This window comes from Clarias gariepinus, chromosome 17 (genome assembly GCF_024256425.1).
Source record: "Clarias gariepinus isolate MV-2021 ecotype Netherlands chromosome 17, CGAR_prim_01v2, whole genome shotgun sequence".
In the NCBI taxonomy this organism is placed as follows: Eukaryota; Metazoa; Chordata; class Actinopteri; order Siluriformes; family Clariidae; genus Clarias; species Clarias gariepinus.
In genome coordinates, this window is record NC_071116.1 from 4189689 (window position 1) to 4210768 (window position 21080).

Below are 21080 nucleotides of genomic sequence, written 5' to 3' on the forward strand. Positions count from 1 at the left end.
GTTCCCATTTTTGTACTAGTAGGATCAGTTTACATTCATACATTCATTTACACACTACAGGCAATCTGCATGTCTTTGAACTGTGGAAGAAAACTGGACAACCCAGAGGAAACCCCCTAAGCATGGGGAGAAGATGCAGACTCCATGCACACAGACCAAATGCAGGAATCAAACCCAAGACATGGAGACACAAGGCAACAATGCTAACCACTAAGCCGCCAGTCCTTATCTTGCTTTGGTGTGGTTCTGATGTTGTCCACTTCCTGTTTTTACAGATGAGCCTTAGATTAACAATTTGCATGTTGTATTGCTGTATTGCTAAAGATTAGGGAGAGAAATCAAAGACAGCTCATTGTTTTTCATTAAACTAGATCACAAATGTGTTATCCTTAAAGTTTTTTAAGCTGAAAAGCGCAGCTTTGAGTATCTGTGCACAATATAGTCCGCAATAATAAACAAATAACATTAAAAGCATATGAAAAAAGCATTTTTTTTATCTTAAGGTTTCCTACGTTTTTTTTAACTTCAGTACTTTGCTATTTCGTTGTGAAACAATGATTACTTCTACTATTTTGTCTTGTCTGGCACTGAAGCCATTGAGCCATATCGTATAAAACTTTAGTCAAGACAATGTCATGAGTAACATCATGTCTTCAGTGGAAGGATATTGACAAATACAACTCTGCAAAATATCATTATTTCAAATACAATGGTCCCAAATGATGTCACAAACACCACAGTCACAAATGTTACTATTCAAAACATTACCATCTTTTAAGCCACAGTCCCAAATATCACCATCACAAACACCACTACCCAAAAAAACACTGTTAATATCACAAATGTCATCCTTTCGAATATCACTATTACAATCATCACTGTCTGAAATATCACCATCTCACATCCCGTTGTCCCAAATTTAAGTTTTCCAAATATCACTATTAAAAATACCCTCTCACTGCACACGATACTTTAGATCCATAACTTTTACTGAAAGGTGAAAGTAAACAATTGCTATAATATGCTTAAAATTAATTTAATGGACATGTTTTAGTGTTGAAATGCAGTTTGGTATTTTTGGTAGAACCACATTCTGCCTTTCAGTCTGCTTGGGGTGCCTGCAATTTCCCTTCTGGATCTTGTTGTTTTATTCCAATTGCCTCATTTATCTGAGGAAGATGTTGGAGGCACACTGCACATGGCTCTGGCACATCAAGATGTCACATAGCTCTTAAAGAGGACTGTTAAAAAGTTGTGGCTGTGAAGAAAATGAGGATGTGGTGCAATATCTTTTCTTTTACAGAAACCTTTACCAAAATTGTGACATGTTACAGTGACACACCCAGTACTTTTCAATCTACAGATCTAAACTGTGCACCCCCTTATTATCTACCAACCTTTTCATTTAATTTATGGCTTGTACATATAAATAAAGGATAACTGTTCAAAAAGGTTGGAGCTATTAACAGTACCATAAAAAACATTTTTACATCAGTGATATTTTCTATATCCTGTAATAATCTCTTCCATTCTGGGAAAGCTTTCTACTAGATTTTGGAGTGTGGTTGTGGGAAGCTGACATTGGATGAGGAGGTCTGGGGTGCAGTCAGCATTACACTTCATCGCAAAGGCGTTCAGTTCGATTGAGTTCAGTCAAGGCTCTGTGCAGGTCACTGACGTTCTTCCACTCCAAACTTAACACACAATGTCTTTATAAAGCTCACTTTGTGTAGTGGAATATTGTTTAGTTGGAACAGGTTTAAGCTTAATGATCTCAGTGAAGGAAAAGTGGCAAATGTTTGGGGTTTGATGGTCAGGTGTTTTATTTTAAAAACACAAATCATAAATGACAAAACAGTTACATGCACAATAAAACATGAAAAAAGTTGAATGATATGCTTTAAATAAGTTAATACTGTTCTAAAGTATAATGCCATGTAAAATGTTCAATAATTTACTCTACCACTGGATTTTCCCACCGCCTGTGAGGCATTTAAATATGAAAAACTAGCACCGCAAAAACTGATTGCTTCTCAGCACATTCACCAGCCTTCCATTACTGAAATGGAAAGCATGCGCCCCGCTGAAGAGATAGGTATTACCTGCAAAACAAAAAGTCACATTACTCACAACTGAATTAAACACTTGATTGTAAAGTGAATGTGTAATGTATTAAATACTGACCATTTTCCTGGAAAGCTGCAGTAACCGTTTCTGACATTCCTGGGAAGATTTGTTCCACAGGTTTCGGGGATCCTCGGTCCATCACCCTCCTGTCCATGTCATAGCTTAAAAAAAGAAGTATTACTTAGCATCTTGAAGAAGAACAGGTAGGGAATAAATGTCTTTAATATAGCTTAACAATAAAACTTACCTGTAGTATGACCTGCCAACAAAAAACAACACCTTTCTAGAATTTATGTCATAAAGGGCAGCGTCTATTCTCTTCACAGAAGCTGGCAGCCTGAAGCTACCAAGATTCAAACGTTTCACAATGTCATACCCGTTAAGAGCCCAGACTTTCTGACCTAAGGATCATAAACACGATTTAACACAAACTCATATGCAATCAGTATACCACTAATAGATTAGTATTCTTAGCAAATTCATGCTACATTATACCTTTGAAGATGTACACCCGATCAGCTGATGGATCCTCAAAAGCAGCATCGATATTATCAGGAAGTTCTGGCCAGAAGAACGTGATTAGATGTTGTTCGATCGAGGTGAGCTGAGGGTGACTGCGCCAGAAGAACCTGATCAAGACAATCCAGTACAAGATGGTTATATCTCATCTCTCATCTCTCAACTTCTTTATGAATGATGTAAAAGTTACTATGGGATTCAGGCTTACCTGCTCTTAAAAAAGATTTTCTCTCCACGAAGGGTTGTCACAGCATCCAGAACCAGATTGGGGTCACAGGCATTAGGGGTGACTGGAGGGGTGGGCTCAGGCTTATCAGGGTCAACAGGTTTTTCAGTGTTTGAGCCTTTCAAAAGAATTTTACTTTGTTAATTACAGAAAGCTTTTCTACTGTACATTTGCTAATAATATGTAGTTCAGGAACTTACCATACAGGGCTTGGATTCTATTAACATCATCTCTGGGCAGAACAAACTTGTCAACATCAGTGTAGCTGTACGTTGGGAACATTAGAGCACCAGGAACATTGGAATGTTCAAGGCCCAGAGAATGTCCAAATTCATGGGCAGCGACCAAGAACAAGTTGTATCCTGAAGAAGAAGACATTTTAATTATGTTGCATATTTTATATTGTATTGTGTACGTTCTTTCGATGAAATGTGAGCATAATCACCCCTAGAAGATCTGAAGGTAAATGTCTCATCATCATCGAAATGGGCGTCTCCACCGATGCCAGGAGCGGGGAAAAATGCATGAGCCAAGTAACCATTAGGTCCATCAAATGGGGAGCCATCTCTGTGATCTGAAAACACAAAACAGTTCATAACATAGTTCATGTGCTAAAATTTATAATTTTGTCCAGATTTCCAATTTTATAATAATGATTTCATAGGCTGCCTTTTACAATTTTTAGCCTACTCTGTCAGCAAGAACATTTTCAATATTCTGTAATATTTTGCAGGAAAGACTTTTCAGTGGGAACAAACAACACTGGGGGACATTTTTTAAAAGTTCTTAAAACATTAACACCCCAAACATCTTTGGGACTAGATGTGTACTAAAAAAATTTCAGGGCATTTTCATCGGGTAGTTGGTAAGGACTAGCCTACATGCTCACTAGGAGGGTCGTTGTTGACAAATAATGTTTTAATTTCCACTCAATAAAGTAGGAGACTCACCTCCGACAACAAAAGAGATCATGATATCAGCTACACCGCTGTAGATACGGGTGAACCTCAAAGGAGTGACACGAGCCCAGACTTGCAGCGCTTTCTCAATGGAGTTGTCCACTTCAGCAATGGACATATCAGGTGTGTAATTCTCAATCCTATAGAGTATAAATAACAAAGTATGTCTTAATAAATTTATTCATCATTTGTTTTATGAAGCTAGAAAAGGGTTAATTAAATACACTATACTACTTTGTTACCTGTAAGTCAATTTGTTTGTAGACCATTTGTAAGTTAAAGGTCTGGCTCTGTAAAAGGCCACATCTGGAACCCCACAGCGAGGCTTCTTCATCATCTCCATCGTTTCATCGTCCAGAGTTCCTGTCACCTTTAACCCGAAAAACTGTTGCATCTCACCCAGCTTCAAGCTCATCTCACTGATCTTGCGTCCAAAAGACGACTCGTTCTCTTCTTCCATGTTGTACAGTTTTTTCAAGTAATTCTGGTTAATTCGATACAATTGACAGTTAAAGACCTCACCCAGTAAAATCCTATTGTAATCCTAAACTGCAGAAGGTGAAACCATTCTTACCTTTGCAAATTCTTCATCATCCTTATGATGAAGATCCTTATCGTCAATAGATGGTGTTACAGGACCTGAGTGAACCCTGAGCACAAGGCCAATGAGGACACACAACTGGTAAGTCTTCATCTTGTTTCTCCTTCACGAAACTCATGTAGTGTGGGCTTCGCTGCCTCCTTTTATATAAGATAAAGGGTGAAATATTGAGCAACCACCAGAGTCACGAAACGGTGACATAATATGAGGAAGGAAATTACAGATGACTCCATATTGTGAATAGGACTTAAATATTCAACCATTATTTTATTTTATCTTTTTGTATGTTGTATGTTATAATCGTGTCATAAGAGACTTTAACTTAAGTGATTTCCCCCCTCTAGTCTTTTTCCATCATCAATATAGATAAATTATTGATAAAACATCCATATGACATCATATTTTTAATCTTTTTCTTCCAGTCTAGTTAATCTTTTGTGTAAGCTGTCATGTTTGAGTAGGATTCTAATTATAATCACTTTAAATATTTTTATTCATATGTGTGCATGCGTGTACATCCTGTGTGTGGTTTTGGTAAGTGTTTTAATTAATGATGTAATTATGGCCACTTCTGTTATTCTGGCTTGTCTGGAGCCAAAGTTGAGCCATATACTGTCAATGATTACTTAAAACTTACTAACATCAAGTTTACAAGGAAGGATATTGAAAAATATCACAAAGTACCTTTTTCCCACACATCACTATATCAGGTACTACTATTTTATTAGCTACTAGCACAAATATTAATGTACCAACCCCACTGTCCCAAATATCACTATATCAAATATTACTATAATCAGGTGTTACTGCCCCGTGTACCAATACACAATGTATCACTGTATAAAATATCACTCTCCCAAAAATCACTCTTATAAATACCACAAAAGGAATCATCACTGTGCCAAATAGCACTGCCTTAAAAACCATGATCCTAGTTATCTGCATTAAATACCACCATCGCAAAGTCTCAAAATACTACTGGCACAAATATCACTCGACAAAATACCCGTTTAGTCCATGAACCCGAAAATTTCTAGCTGAAGTACAATTGTCCCAAATAACACTGTCCTAAATAACACTGTCTCAAACAAATGCTCCAGGGGCAAATAAATGCGAGATACTTAGGGCATGTCCAAGCTTGTGAACAGCATCAGCAAAGAAAATTATAGCCTTCAGCAGAAGCACAAGTGTATTTACTTCACAGTGTACAGCATGTCCTCTCGTGAAATACTTTTATTTAAACACCAGCTTTAAGCCTGCTTTTGACAAGATAGAAAATATGTGTATTGGTTTAACTTGATCTTTATATGAATTTTTTTTATTTTTTTATCTCATTTAGACTATCAGTAAACAGTAACAGGAATGCTCCTTATACATAGAGTGTTGAATATCCTTCAAGGAGCTTGTTCATGGCTTAAGTAGCATTTGCCCCGAATATAACTGCATTAAATTAAAAATCTGAAGTTGGATTCAATTTTTTTAACCCGAGTTGAATCTGGACCCTATGCTTAGTTTTCCTACTTTTCACTAAAAGTTAAAGAAAATCTTACATATTTTAAAGTTGTGATACTGTACTCAAAGTTAAAGACATGCAGAATAAAAACTATTTGTATAATTTATTCAAAGCTCATAATTTTTAACAAAACATGCAGAATAATTTACTACCTGAAAAAAGTTGTATGTCTATTTCGTAAGAAAAATATGGGGTATATACAGCAATGTTGAAATTGTTATATAATTCATAATAAACAAAAATTTGGTAAAACTTGATCAGATTAGTTGTTTGCTTGTTATTATTTTTCAAAAAAAAATTTTTTTAATCTGTTTAAATAATAAACAGATTTACAACAAAAACCTGAACTAAAATTTCTACATTTCCTTTACAGAATTTGTAAGTCATTGTATACAAACACAGTTGCATGAATTCTTGGAATTTTCAAATGGCATCACAAAACCACAAACCACATTTCCGGCCAGCTTGTGAAAGGTCTTTTTTTTTTTTTACGATTGGTCTAGGTGTAAATTGAGTGAGGTCTTGTAAAACACTTTTCGATAATCTTTTACTACTTCATTTTTTTTAGCCTAGCTAGATGTTTATCAAAGTTTTATAAACAATTATTGTCTGATTGTCACATATATGATCTTGTGAATGCATACTGCTCCTAAAATGAAATTTCTTAGGAACAGCTACTTAACGTTGTTGTTAAGTTGTATAAAGTTTTTCGAGTGATTATGACCCAGATCTGCTTCTTATTCAAAGAAACTGTAAGCAATATCCCTCTGGGATTAATAAAGTTCCTTGAATCTTTGAATCTTCACCACTCAGAAAGCATAGTGTTCAATAGTAATATAAGTGTGAAGCACTTATTTACTATATACTGTACACTATGCACCGATGCTTGAATATTAAGCTTCCCAAGATATGCCAGGATGTCTCAGTGCACCATGCTTCCCTCTCTTATGTCAGGTGGACAATACTTGAGTAGTTGTAATTAGTTTTATAGTATTATTTAATAGTATTAGTTTTGTGTATTTATAATTTACTTGAGTATTATTGACATTTTATTACCTGGTCTCACTTAGTTTCATTAATTTATAATACACTGAGTGCACTGAGTTTAAACTACACATCAATCAGCAGAGTATAATTTATCATTTCTGCTTTACAACCAGTCAAGTTCTAAAATTACACACAGAGCTATCTGTATGTGTATGATGGTATTACGGAGTCAACAAATTCTTATATACAATAGTGTCTTGCCATGCCTCCCAAAATGAAAAAAAGGAATTTGAGTTCATTTAAAAAAAAAATCCCACTATATTTAAATGCTAAATAATTTTCTTGGCTAATGCCTGTTGAGCAAGTGAAATATTTTTACTCTAGCCAAATATCTATAATCTCTTAAAATAAACTGACAACAAACCAAATTTAAGACTATTAGGCTTATTTCTATTCAAATGTTAATAAAATTTTAAGCGGGAATTTTTTGGTACTATTAGCAGTGACTTTTGCTTTGCTTTTAAATAAAATATACTAGGGAAATACTGAGAGTTAAAAACAAAAAATCAAAGCCACTTAAGACAGTCCTTCATGTCGTAAATCACTCACAGCTAATGAAACACCTGAAACGTCCTCTTTCTTAAGAACCTGTCAATGCAACAGCAGAAGCAACAGCCTTCCTATTTCTCACTCTGTATATACAATATTGTTAACACAGCCACTATCATAAATAAGGATTTAAAAGCACTTCAGGATATCCTAGTATGGGACAATAATTTTTTATAATAAAAGTTTATTATAATAGTTTCTTTTTAGTATCTTCTCAAAGGACAATTATATAGAGATGAAATCTGGATATATTTTAAGGTAGTCAATGTGCAGTTTGTATAACAGTACACTGTAAAAAATGAAAAGTTGACTTAACTTAAAATTTTAAGGCAACTCGCTGCACAGCTTTTTTGAGTTCACTCAACTTTGAAGGAAGTCGTTCACTCAACTCAAGTCACTGAGTAAAGTCACGTGTCTCTTTTTTGTTCAGCTAACACAGATTTTTTCGTTAAAAAGACTTTTCCCATGTGTCTCGATAACTTATGTTATGTGAACTTTCTCCTGTGAGTTTTACAGACAAAGATATTTTGTTCTAGTTAGCATTAACACAATGTAATAAAATAAAACTAACTTCAGACTTTAAATTATTTTCAACAACTTTATTTCCTTGACTGTAAAAAAATATAAACAAGGTAAAAAAAAAACTGTCATACTTCCTAACAGAAAAAAAATTAAGTCAATAAAAATCAATAAAAAAACAAACTGAAGATGCATAAATAAAGATTCCCTTCTAACCTTTTTAACATGTAAAGGCTTTGACTCTATTCCTTAAAATGTTTAAAACATTAAAACACCAATAGAAATGTAAAGTAAACAGTTTTTAGATCTGCAATTTTAAAATAGCAACTTTCAACACGAGAAGAAGAAAGAAATTCAACACTGGATGGCCTGCCCACATTTCAACAATCCAAAAGTGTCAACAATAACAACATATTCCTTTACAAAATACACTGCAATCAAAAAATACAAATAAAATAGCACAAATAAATAATCTGAAAATACAAAAAAATAAATGCACAATCAACAACAAAAATTAAATAAAAATGAAATTGTACAACATCAAATGTTTCTGATTTTGACCTTTGCAGAGCAGTGCCTATTTCCATAACACCAAAAAACTAAAAAAGAAATAATGACATGAAACAGTCTGAAAACATTTTTAAATATATTTCAACAATTCAGTTCAAGAATCCCTTTGAATGTTTTTAGATCTTAACATTTAGATACTAATATCTGTTTAACTGAAAAGATGCTCACACAAGATTTCTATGTTCACAGGAAGAGTTTAGTTTTCAGGGACTGTACCCTTGCAGAGCACTGAGGGCCCATTTCCATGAACACCTTCTCAATTACCTAAAAAGTATATTTGAGTTCTTTTGGGTATTGAAAATCCAAGGCGAAAATAAGACCAAACAAGTAAGCAACAGCAGATTGCAGGTCTGAAATGTCTTTCAGAACAACTGCCTCCTCCAAGACAACAGCAAAGCTTGTAAAGGTAGGCAGTGTGCTATGGGCGACATCATCCTCAGTCATGACAAGAATTCCCATGTGGATGGTACTCACCCCTTTGTCATCCAAGATCATTTCTTTCTTTCTTCAGTCAGAAAGAAATTATGTTTTTGAAGAAGACATTTCAGGATTTTTCTCCATATAGTGGACTTCAATGGTGCCCCGTTTTGAACTTCCAAAATGCAGTATAAATGCCGCTTCAAACAATCCCAAATGTGGCTGTAAATGATCCCAGCCGAGGAAAAAGGGTTTCATCTAGCGAAACAATCGGTTATTTTAAAAAAAAAATTGTTTTACATACTTTTTAACCTCAAACGCTCATCTTGTCTAGCTCTGCATGAACTATTTTTTTTCAGTTCAAGACAGTAACACTATGTCGAAAAACTCCCAAATCATTTTCTCCATCAACTTGAAAATCATTTGATCTTCTTTGCATGTTCACTTTGCAAACACTGGGTCTGTACTTCTGCCACAATGAAGGATGATTTTTAAATGATTATTGAAGTTGAGGGAGAACATACACAGTTTTTTGACATACCCTAACTGCGCTGAATTGGAAAATACAGAGTTCAGGCAGAGTAAAACGAGACAAGCGTTTGAGGTTAAAAAGTATATATAAATTGTATTTTTTTTCATGAAAACAAACAGTTGTTTAGCTACATAAAACCCTTCTTCCTGGCTGGGATCATTCACAACCGCATTTGGGATCGCTTGAAGTCCAAACTCGGTCCACCATTGAAATCCACTATATGGAGAAAAATACTGAAAGGTTATCCTTGAAAAACCTAATTTCTTTATGACTGAAGAAAGAAAGATATGAACATCTTGGGGGTGAGTACATTATCTGTAAATTTTTGTCCTGAGTGAACTTCTCCTGTAATCATCAAAATAATCATAAAGAACTGTGTATTGACTTTCTAAGATTATGTGGCAAGATGATGTCAAGGCTTTGTATCTGCAGAAGAATAAAAGAAACATACTCACCAGACATTTTCTAAACAGTGCAGAAGGATCTTCACGGAGAAACAAAGGGAGACCTTCCAGAACTCCTTGCTTTTTGTGATTCACAATATTTGAGGTCTGAAAAATGGGTACCATTTGGGTAAAATGGGTAAAAAAGAATCGATTAGAGATGTTGTGTAGTGTTAAGTATTTTACCTTAACTTCTGATCGTTGTGTGCCAAACCATGGGACCTTACGAGTTTACATGTATGCTTAATATGTAAAGTAATAAAACATCTATTTATGAGTCAATGAATTGACTCCTTTAAAAGGCATTTAATAAAACCTTTCAATCTTTGAGTAATCTTGTGTTATTCTAAATTCTAAATTCAACTCTCAAATTCATTTTATTAGCCCATGTTACCTGTTGATCAAGCTTGTTAAGTAGATCTTCCATCTCTTTTCCAAAACCCCCTGTCTTGCTCTGTACAACTTCAGAAGTTGTGGTGCATGTTGGTGTAACAAAGATTTGAATGTATCCAGGAGGTCCACATTGGTAATGCGTTTAAACTCATTACCTATCTGATGAGAGAAAAAACAGGTTTCAGTTATAAAATTGTTCAACAAACATGAAAACATCAGAGAAATAACCTAAATCATAAAGACTACTATGGCTAAATACTTCCAGTTGATTTTACCTCATTAGGAAGAGACAGGGCAGGCCATCGTTCCAGCACTTCAGACACCATTGGCACCACTTTCACAATCTCTTTTCGTCGAAGTGAAAATGTCAGACTCATTTTCTGACTGATGAGGATCTCATCTTTAGTTCCTCTACCAATATGAGTCTTTCCTCCTCCAGAGTATCATCAGACTGGCCTCGAGGATGATCTGGTAAGTAATTAACCTCTCCTCGTTTGGCCTTTTTCAGAGGAATTTTCTTATCTTCACCATCTCCCCCACCTCTTTTCCTGTTGATATTAACTTCATGGCAACCAGCTGATCGGAGTTTGGATCTGTAATTGCCAAGTTTGAATTTTATGCTCATTTTCCACCCATCAAATCCTTTGCTTTTACCTGGCTCTGTAAGGCAGGGGAGTTTCAACAAAAGTGCAGAAGCAACAGTTTCCTGTGTGTCTGGGTATGCTTTAAGAGCAAATACTGCCTCTGCAATTTTTTCCAAGATGTGGGACTTCATTTCTCTTGTTACACTTAAAGCCTTGTTTGTTTGTTCATAAACCTCATTTGCTTTGCGAAGACTCAACTCAACATCATACGAGAAAGTAGGAATTGGAAAAGGTGACGGCCACTCCAATGTACTTCTCATATGGCTCTGAACGATGGCTGAAGAGCTCTGGGAGGAAGACGTTGACACACTGGCAGTATCAAGAGAGGAAACAGATTGTGTATCCGACTGTTCAAGCACAGATGAATCTTGGTCCCACACAATTTTCAAAACAGCCCTTTCAGCAGGCAGCTCAGAAATGTCTGTTAAATTGCACAGTTCATTTCCAAAGTCAGGGTCCTCATATTGTAGCAAAAGGTCTTTCTGAATCTCCAACTTTAATTTTAGTTCTGCTTTTAAACTCTCCACAGAGTCAGGAAGTTGTGAAAGTTGGACCTTCCGAATGTTTTGGGGTGAGATAATGACCCGAAGCCACATTATCTGAGGGGACAAGAAACAATAAACGAGTTGTTGCTATGCGTACATGGCATAATTATAACTTTACATGCCAAGCTTTGCAAGAAAACTTGCTTACCTTTTAATGTAGAAGAAAGACTTTCAGAGATACCAGGAGTTTTCCTGCTACAGTACTTTATATGCTTGCAGTGGACCGAGATCATTCAAAGACTCAGGATCCAGAATCTCTATCTCTGGACGTATGCTTTCAACAAGCTCAAAGAACCTGTAATGTTCCAAATACCAAGATGAAAGTTTGTCAGAGATAAATGATACACTGTTGTCAACAACCATAATGCTGACAATTCTATAAAATTCTGGCAAACCACTGCACTGCCCAGCAGAAATAATCATGTCCTTAACATATCGCACACCTTGTAGGCGTACATCAGAGCTTAAAGAAACTGTTTTCTGTTGAGGATACTTTTTTGTGACTGCTGCCCTCAGTGTTGTATCTAATGAACCTGTCTCAACCACTTTGAGACTCTCAACATATAACTGTGGCTTGAACAGAGAGTGTCCCTCTAAAAAAAAGGCAAACATTTGCTGATGCTTTGTTGCAAGAGAGAGAAGCACGTTCTTGAAATTGTGGGTATCGTGCACAACCTTTTTAAAGAAACTGTGCTTTGCCTCGAATCTAATCGTCCATAATTCCACTAACGGCCCAAAGCAGCGGATCAGGTGTGGATAATGGTCAACAAAGTGATGTTTTGGTCGTATGCTGAAATCAGGAAAAGTCTCTGTAAGTAATTTACGATGTTCTGCTATTTTACTCTCCAAATAGCACAATGTCTCATCTGAGAACTTTGTAGAAACAACCAATTCCACAATGTCCTTGAGGTCCATTAAAATCTCCCATGCAGGGTCATTTTCTGGGATACTGCTGCCAATCAAGAGAGGGAGTAATCGTAACAGGGTCCAATTCTCATGTCCGTTGCCACCGATTGTTCGTTTTGCAAAGCTTGATTTGGGAATTTTCTGTGGTTTATTTACACAATCTGCATACTTGTAGGGGAATGACTTGATACGACTATTCAGTTGCTCAAGTGATATGAATCCTTTTGAAATCAAGTGCTTCAGACACAGAGATAATTCAACAGGGATAATCCCTTCCAAAAAATCATGCAAGACATCTGCAGGAAATCCTGTAATTGGATGAAAGTATTATTATTATTTTTTATTTGCACAAAAAGAAATTACAAACACCAAGGACATACTAATACATATTCAGTGCCGGAGAAGGCAAAAAGCCAGTAAGGCTTATCTAAAGCCTCCACCAAAAAATAAAATAAAGCATAACCATAAAAATACAAAAACACAATAATACAACATACAAAAATATATCACAACAATACTAGTGATAAAACAACACGCATTTCACAATAAAATAAAAATAAACTAAGAAATATGGAATCAACTAATTGCACAAGCTAATTCATCAGCTCTTTTAAAGCTCTCTATGGAGGTGCATTGTCTTGCCACATGAGAAAATCTATTCCATATCTGTGTACCTTTAAATCTTATTGAAAATTGACCTCTACATGTGGTGAGATTTGGTGGATGAAGATCCATTACCTGCCTAGTATTATGAGCATGAACAACTTAGTTAAATTTAAAATATAACGTAAACTGGCCAGGAATCTTTCCTTCCAATGAAAATAATTTGTACATAAAAATACCAATTTGAAAGATATTATTGTCAAAAATTGATAAAATCTGCAATTTTTTAAACAACAAAGCTGAAGAGATGTGTGAACCTGAACGAGACACTATCCTGAGAAACCGTTTCTGGAGGATTAGAATTCTATGTAGCTTCGTTGGAAATGTGCTCCCCCACACCATGTTAGAATATGATAAATACGGATAAATTAAGCTATAATATAGAGTACAAAGACATTTTGTAGTAACAAGATGACTAATCCTCCTTATTATACCAATTGACTTATTAATTTTACCACAAACATAGTCTATATGTCCTCTCCAACTCAAACCTTCATCAATAATGACTCCTAAAAATGTTGTTGTAGTAAACTGAAGCATCTCAGTAGGCCCAATTTTAATTTGCGCTAGTTCTTAATTATATGTTTTTTTGCCACTGAAAATAACAAAATTACATTTCTTAATATTTAAAGATAGTTTATTTAACTTAAACCAATCAGTGTAGGCAGCTAGGCCAATATTTGCATTACTCATTAACGTACTAAAATGTGAGTGTGAAAGAACAAGAGTTTTATCATCCGCAAACATGATGAGGGAAAGCACATCCGAAACACTAAACATATCATTTATATAAATGAGGAACAACAGTGGTCCAAGAATAGATCCCTGTGGGACCCCACATTGTAGTTTAGCTTTATTGGAAAAATAACCCTTAAAAGAAACAAACTGTGATCTATTTAAAATATAACTTGATAATCATTTATAAGTGATATCCTGGAAACCATATTTATATAATTTAGCAAGGAGAATATTATGATTTATTGTATCAAATGCTTTTGAAAAATCCAAAAAAATACTGCAGGTAAACTCATTATTTTCAAGTGCAGAAATTACCTTATTAATGAGATGAAGTAAAGCCATATAAGTTGAATTATTTTTACGAAAGCCATACTGATGGTTATAAAGAATCATGTTAGAATCTAAATGGGAAACTATCCTTGTATGTATAATTTTTTCTAATATTTTAGAGAAACATGGCAAAATAGAAATAGGTCTATAATTTGTAAAACAACAAGGATCATCAGCTTTAAACAAGGGAATAACTTTAGCTACTCTAAAATCATCTGGGACAACTCCTGTTTCCAGAGATAAAGACATAATATGAGAAAGTGGTTGGAGAATGGATTGCTTCACCTGTTTGACAAGATATGCTGAAATATTATCATGACCCGCTGCGGTAAGTTTTAATTGATCAATGATGTCACTTACTTTATGGCCATCAATACGTTTAAATGAAGACATAACAGGAAATGGCCAATGAATAAAGTCCAAAGGATTTCCAACACTATCTGGAATTAAATTGGCTAATTTCGGACTAATGCTGACAGAGAGCCCAGTGGAGGGCTCCAGTCTCCCAGAGAGCCCAGTGGAGGGCTCCAGTCTCCCCGACAAGTATGAGCCAGAACCGCCTCTGTCCAGCTTCGGCAAGCTTCCCCCGCTGCCCTACTTCGTCGACCTCGACGACGGCGAACCTCAGCCCTACGCGGATGGTGAGCTTCCGCCTCTGCCGTGCGTCGTCGGCCTGGACGACATCGTGCTGCCGCCTCTGCCCTGCTTCGACGGCCTTAACGGCGGCGAGCCTTTGTTCGGCAATCCAGCTTTTCCTCCTCCGCCTTGCGTCAACGTCGAGCCACCTCCCTGTTTCGCTGACGACGACGCAGTGCTCCTCGCTCCGCCAACCGGCTTCGGCGACGACCCAGCGCCAGTGCTCCTCACTCCGTCTCCGCCCGACTTCGGCGACGACCCAGCGTCAGTGCTCCTCGCTCCGTCTCCGGCCAGCGACCCAGCTCCGCCTCCGTCTCCGGCCGGCGACCCAGCTCCGCCTCCGTCTCCGGCCGGCGACCCAGCTCCGCCTCCGTCTCCGCCCGGCGACCCAGCTCCGCCTCCGTCTCCGCCCGGCGACCCAGCTACGCCTCCGTCTCGGCCCAGCGCCCCAGCTTCGCCTCCGTCTCCGCCTCCGCCCGGCCCCGACACAGCATCACTGGTCCCCCTGCCACCCTCCCCAGAGAACTCGGGCTGCAGCCTCTCTGGCGGGAGGACCGTACACGGATTTTGGGGAGGGTGCCCTGGACCACCATTTGGCGCTCCGGTGAAGCGCCTTTGGAGGGGGGGTGATGTCATGGTTAGCCACCAGAGGGTGCCATGCTCCGGGACTCCATTTTGTTTTCTTTTGTGTTTCCTGTGTTTCCTTTGGTTTTCATTTGAACTTCAATTCCCAGAGTGCACCTCGGTCAGGTGATGGGAGCACACCTGAACCGAGGGCAGCTAATTACGTTTGTTATAAATAGTCTTTCAGTTTAGTTTCCTTTGTCTGGCATCTGTTGTGTTAACTTGCGGTCAAGTTAAGTGGGTGTAATGTTTCCCTGTTCTTGGTGTCAAGCCACTTCCCTAGCTCCTGGTTTGAGTTGTTCTTGGTTTAGTTTTGTTTATGTACTGTCATGTTTTGTTCCTAGTTTGTCTTAACTCCTAGCCTGTGTTTAGCCTGTCGTGTTTAGTTCATGTTTAGCCTGTCGTGTTTAGTTCATGTTTAGCCTGTGGTGTCTAGTTGTAACTCCCTGTCTTAGTTTAGTTATTGTACAGTTTAGATCCTGTTTTGCTTAGCCTTTGGTTTCTCTTATGTCCTGTGTTGCTGTTCCTTAGTTTCCCTGATGTAGATGTCTGTTTATGTTTGGTTTTCCTTATTAAAAGACTTTTTCCCCCATGATCATCTCTGCTTACACACCTTCCTTAAAACCCACACACAGCACCCGTTAATTAACCTGTTAGTTAACATATGTTAAACTAATAGTCCACTTAAGCATGCTTTTTCTGAGATGTAACATGATTACAGTCTATATGACAAATCGCATATTATTTTTCCGATAACTGTGGTAAATAAAGCCAGGACTGCAAACGAATGTTAGATTTGCAAGATATAAAATCAGGATTATGACATATTTCTTCTTATTCGAACGTTCATGCAGACTTGCTTTAAAATAATAAACTTGACCAGTGACACTACATAACTTATGACTTTCAAAACCAGGTAAAAACACACAACGATGAAGTTTGGGTTGATAAGGTTTGTCGTGATCTCCTGTTCGCACATTATTTCCAATAACTGTGTAATTAAACCAGGATTGCAAAACATGAAGTTACTGTAGATTTGCAAAATATAAAACCGGGATTACGGCATATTTTCTTGATGAGAACGTTCATGCCAATTTTTTTTTTTTTTTTTATATAATTAACTTGACCAGTGACATTAAATTTTTTAATTATGACTTTCAAAATCAGGACAAAACACACAATTATACATTTTACTGCCATTAAAAACTCTAACAGTAGATATCTTTGCATGTCGCAAAAATGCTTAATGATCACACTAATGTTTTACAAAAACTTTAACAATATAATTAATATAATAAAATGAATAAAGCTACTTACTTTGAACAATGACATTTTAAAATTTCAAGTTTGATCTCCTGCTGTACGTTTGACTTCAAAATGGCGCTATCATTCCATATGAGCCTTAACGTATGCATGTTACAGCGCGCATGCGCCAACTATCAAATCAACGTGTGCTTGTAAACTTACATGTGCATATCTAGTCAACAGTTCAAATTAAGTTGGTCGGACAATTTTTGAACCAACTTATTTCCACTTATTAAGTCAACTTTTTTTTAGTTTTACTGTCCAGTTAACTAATAGATTTAAGTTATTCAAACTTTTTGGAAGTTGGATTTTTTACAGTGTATAGATTTACAACCCCATAAGTAATAACAGCTGTACATCTTTAACCGTGCAGAGTCACATGTCCTATTCATCATGTTCAGTTTGTCAGTGACCGGAACCCTATTAAACACCTGTGGGGCGTCCTCAGGGTGGTGAAGCGGCGTGTGTCCAACATCCAGCAGCTTCATGATGTTAATATGGAGGAGTGGAGGAGGATCCCAGCAACAACATGTGCAGCTCTGGAGAATTCCAGGCCCAGGAGGATTAAGGCCATGCTAGATAACAATGGTGCTCACGCAGAATATTTACACTTTGTACAAAGTTGTGACATGTTTACCTAGGGTGTATTCATTTTCATTGGCAGTTATTTAGAAAATAAAGTCTGCATGTAAAGGACAGTAAATCCGTACTGTTATACAAGCCGCACATTGACTACTCCAAAGTATATCAAATTCTCATTTCTATAGTGTTTCTTTGAGAAAATATAATAAAGTGGTTGCTGAAATTTGAGGGGTGTACTTACTTAATCAGGAATTAGAAACTTCTAAAATTTTTAGTGTTCCTGTATAATGTAATTTATCTTTCACAGGCATAGGTTATTGCATAATATTTCAACAGAACACGCAAATCTCTTTCTTTAGCATAACATACTGATGGGGAAAGACAATGAAAAAGATTGAGAGAGAGAGAGTCAGACAAGAAATTGTATTGAAAAAGAAATCAGAAAAAGAAAAATAGTATGATGTATATCATATTATTATAAGTAGGCTCACTGAAACATGCCAAGTATATAGTCTTTTTTTCTCTCGCCATATGTACCTAAAGTTGTTCATTCCTTTTTTGTATGTATAACTGATAATTACACTGTGCCACAAGGAAGAATTAGATTATTCTTTCCAAATATAAACATTCTAACTAAAAAATATAAATCTTTTAATCTTCTAAAAAAGAATCTCCAAATCAATGTTCAACAGTGACTTATGATGCAAGAAAGCAATTACAGCAGCTTCTAGTTCCTCCTTAATCTGCACTGTTTCCTGATTTGTCTTTCTGAACACGTCTGAGTGTGTAAAACATACACACCAAACGTCATTGTGGGAATGTGTCTCATGTGAATTAGACAACATCGGTAAAATGTGGTAAATTTCAGTATAACTGTGTGTTTAACAAATCATCATCAATTACTAACATGAGAAGTGCAAATCAAATATACTCCATTTGATCGTTTTTTTTCCCACAGTTGTAAAATTCGGCTTAAAAAAAATGGAGTGGTGAAAATCCTTCCATTGTCTCTATAAACAAAAACTGCTAACAGCCAAGTATAAAATATTGAATATCTATGACTAAAATGTTAAAAATATATAATGATTTAACAAAAAAAAGCAATAATATTGATGCAGTTTATTTAATGGCCCAATACAGTAAATGTCCCGAACCTCATAGAGAATCTATGGTCTATTGTCCAGAGCTTACATTTTATATACAAATTCTATTTCTATATCTTTCTTATAGTTTATCCTGCAAGTTCACAAAAATTGCACAGTTAAGGAACAACTTTCTGAGCTCTTTACAGCCCCAGATACAGAAGCAGAACTATGCTATGCCTGGACCTTTTTCTGTTGTTTTCAATTTACAAGTTTTAATATAATATTATGTTGATATGCTTTTCAGCTCACTACAGTTGTAAAGAGTGCTTATGTGAGTGACCGTAGCCTTCCTGTCAGCTCATCACAAATGCCATCGTTTCAAATATCAACATTACAATCATCACTGTCTGAAATATCAATATCTCACATCCCATTGTCCCAAATACAAGTTCCCCAAATACCACTATTACAAATACGGTCTCACTTCACATGATACTTTACATCCGTAACTTTTACTAAGAGGGGAAAGTGAACAGTTACTAAAATATGCTTAAAATTAATTTAATGGACAGGTTTTAGTGTTGAAATGCAGTTTGGTATTTTTGGTAGAACCACATCCTGCCTTCCAGTCTACACGGGGTGCCTGCAACTGTCATGTGCACTCGCTCCGCGTTCAGCACTAGGACCCGGAAATAGTACGGTCGCGACTCAGCAAGCATAAAAGGAGACAAAATGGTGCATCACATCGCTTAGTAATTGAGTTGCCCATGCTGGTTCAGACATGGTATTCGTGAGTACTCAACTATTTTGGGTTTATCTTCCTGACAAGTGAAGTTGTTTGAACGCGGGTTTATTTGTGTAAACTCTTGCTCTCGCCTTGAGTGAGTTCTAATAATAATACGCGTGGTTATCCCACCGCTATTTCCGCGTTTGGGTTCACCATCCACGCTACACGGGCTAACTGCTAAATCTTCTGTTTCACCTTCGGTTAGTTCGTGACAGACTGACTGAGCCTACATCTGCAGTGAACGCAGCGGATTACGCTCACCTCTGCGATGTGGTAAACAGGCCATCGTCTTGTTGCTATCCAGGCAGGCAGCCCGACCACCTAGAGAGACGCCGCCCTCCGGACGACCTACTACGAGGGACTGGCTTCCTGTATTAAGGATGAACTCACCGGACGGGAGCTGCCCGCGACGGTGGAGCGTCTCATTCAACTGGCCCTTCGAATAGACCAGCGCCTGCTCTCTCGCCCAAAGCCAGCCCCTCGGACCCTGCCGCCCGCCATGCCATCACTCTCACATACCACGCCCCGTTCCCCTGCTTTCTTCTCCCATGCCCCGGTTCCTGACACCCGACCTCCACCTCCCGCTGTGGTTGACATGGGAGCCAGGGAACCCATGCAATTAGGCCTCCTTGACCGCTGCAGAATGAGACCAGAGATTTAGAGAAGGGCTCTGCGCCTATTGTGGATCGGCGGCGCACCATCGAGCTATTTGCCCCATTCGGCCGGGAAACGCTCTGGCGCGGTGGGAGGTGAAAGCAACTCAGCGGGTCACCTCCAACTCTCCGCCACTACGATCAACTCCTCCCGTCTCACGGTTCAAGTACACCTCCAACAAACGTGTCAGAAGTACTGCATTTATCGATTACGGTGCCGCAGGCAACTTTCTTGACTCCTCTTATGACAAAAATTTGGGGGTAAAAGTCGAGGTGTTATTCCAGCCCGTACGAATTACATCTGTCGACGGTCGCCCCCTCTCCTCCACTCTCTCCATTGACCAACATCACGAACAGATAAGGTTCCATCTCACTACCATCTCATCACCTCCCATTATTCTTGGACATTCCTGGCTGATTCAACACAATCCCCTCATCTCTTGGATGCAAAATCGGATTCTACAGTGGGGCGCGACCTGCACCGAACTCTGCCTGCGGGCTTCAGCTGGGACTTGTTTTAGGGAGTCCGAGGCCCCCGACTTCGACATCAGCGCCATCCCCACCGCCTACCGCGACCTGGCTGAGGTTTTCTGTAAAAGATGAGCCACGCATCTCCCTTCTCACTGACCTTAAGATCTGGCAATAGATCTTTAGCCATGGACGGTTCTTCCCCGTAACCACCTCTATTCATTATCATCCATGGAGACGCAAGGGATGGAGGAGTATGTAACCAACGCTCTCCGTCAAGGCACCATCCGGCCCTTCTCCTCGCCTGCTGCCGCAGGGTTCTTCTTCATGAAGAAGAGGGATGGCGAACTTGGCCCATGTGTTGACTATCGGGGGCTCAACAACATCACCATCAAAAACCGACATCCACTGCCTTGTACCAACTCAGCCCTGGATGCTTTCTCTGGTGCCACCATTTTTACAAAGTTGGACCTCCCGAGCGCCTACAACTTGGTGCACATTAGAGAGGGTGATGAGTGGAAGACGGCCTTTATTACCCCTACAGGACACTACGAGAGCCCAGTTATTCCATTTGGATTTTGCAATTCCCCCGCAGCCTTCCAACACTTCATTAACAATGTCCTCCGGGACATGCTAGGCTGGTGGACATTCGTTTACTTGGACGACATTCTCATTTACTCCCGTACCATTGACAAACAC

General features: G+C 38.0%; 1 protein-coding gene across 1 annotated transcript; it reads right to left on the bottom strand.

Moving 5' to 3' along the window:
- Positions 1 to 1806: 1806 nt before the first annotated feature.
- On the bottom strand, positions 1807 to 4530 carry LOC128545679 (collagenase 3-like). Its single transcript, XM_053516191.1, has 10 exons — positions 4406 to 4530; positions 4074 to 4315; positions 3823 to 3971; positions 3318 to 3446; positions 3073 to 3234; positions 2855 to 2990; positions 2623 to 2756; positions 2375 to 2528; positions 2185 to 2288; positions 1807 to 2102 (listed from the first exon to the last, which is right to left on the bottom strand). The coding sequence occupies exons 1-10, from the start codon at positions 4523 to 4525 to the stop codon at positions 2008 to 2010; spliced, it is 1425 nt and encodes a 474-aa protein (XP_053372166.1). The 5' UTR covers positions 4526 to 4530; the 3' UTR covers positions 1807 to 2007.
- Positions 4531 to 21080: the final 16550 nt, after the last annotated feature.

Bases quoted from the DNA above. Each gene is read 5' to 3' on its own strand.
- LOC128545679 (XM_053516191.1), bottom strand. From the start codon at position 4,525: ATGAAGACTTACCAGTTGTGTGTCCTCATTGGCCTTGTGCTCAGGGTT. The intron at 3,972-4,073 runs GTAACAAAGTAG...TATACTCTATAG, and splicing joins ACAAACAAATTGACTTACAG to GATTGAGAATTACACACCTG. The intron at 2,103-2,184 runs GTCAGTATTTAA...TTTGTTTTGCAG, and splicing joins TGCAGCTTTCCAGGAAAATG to GTAATACCTATCTCTTCAGC.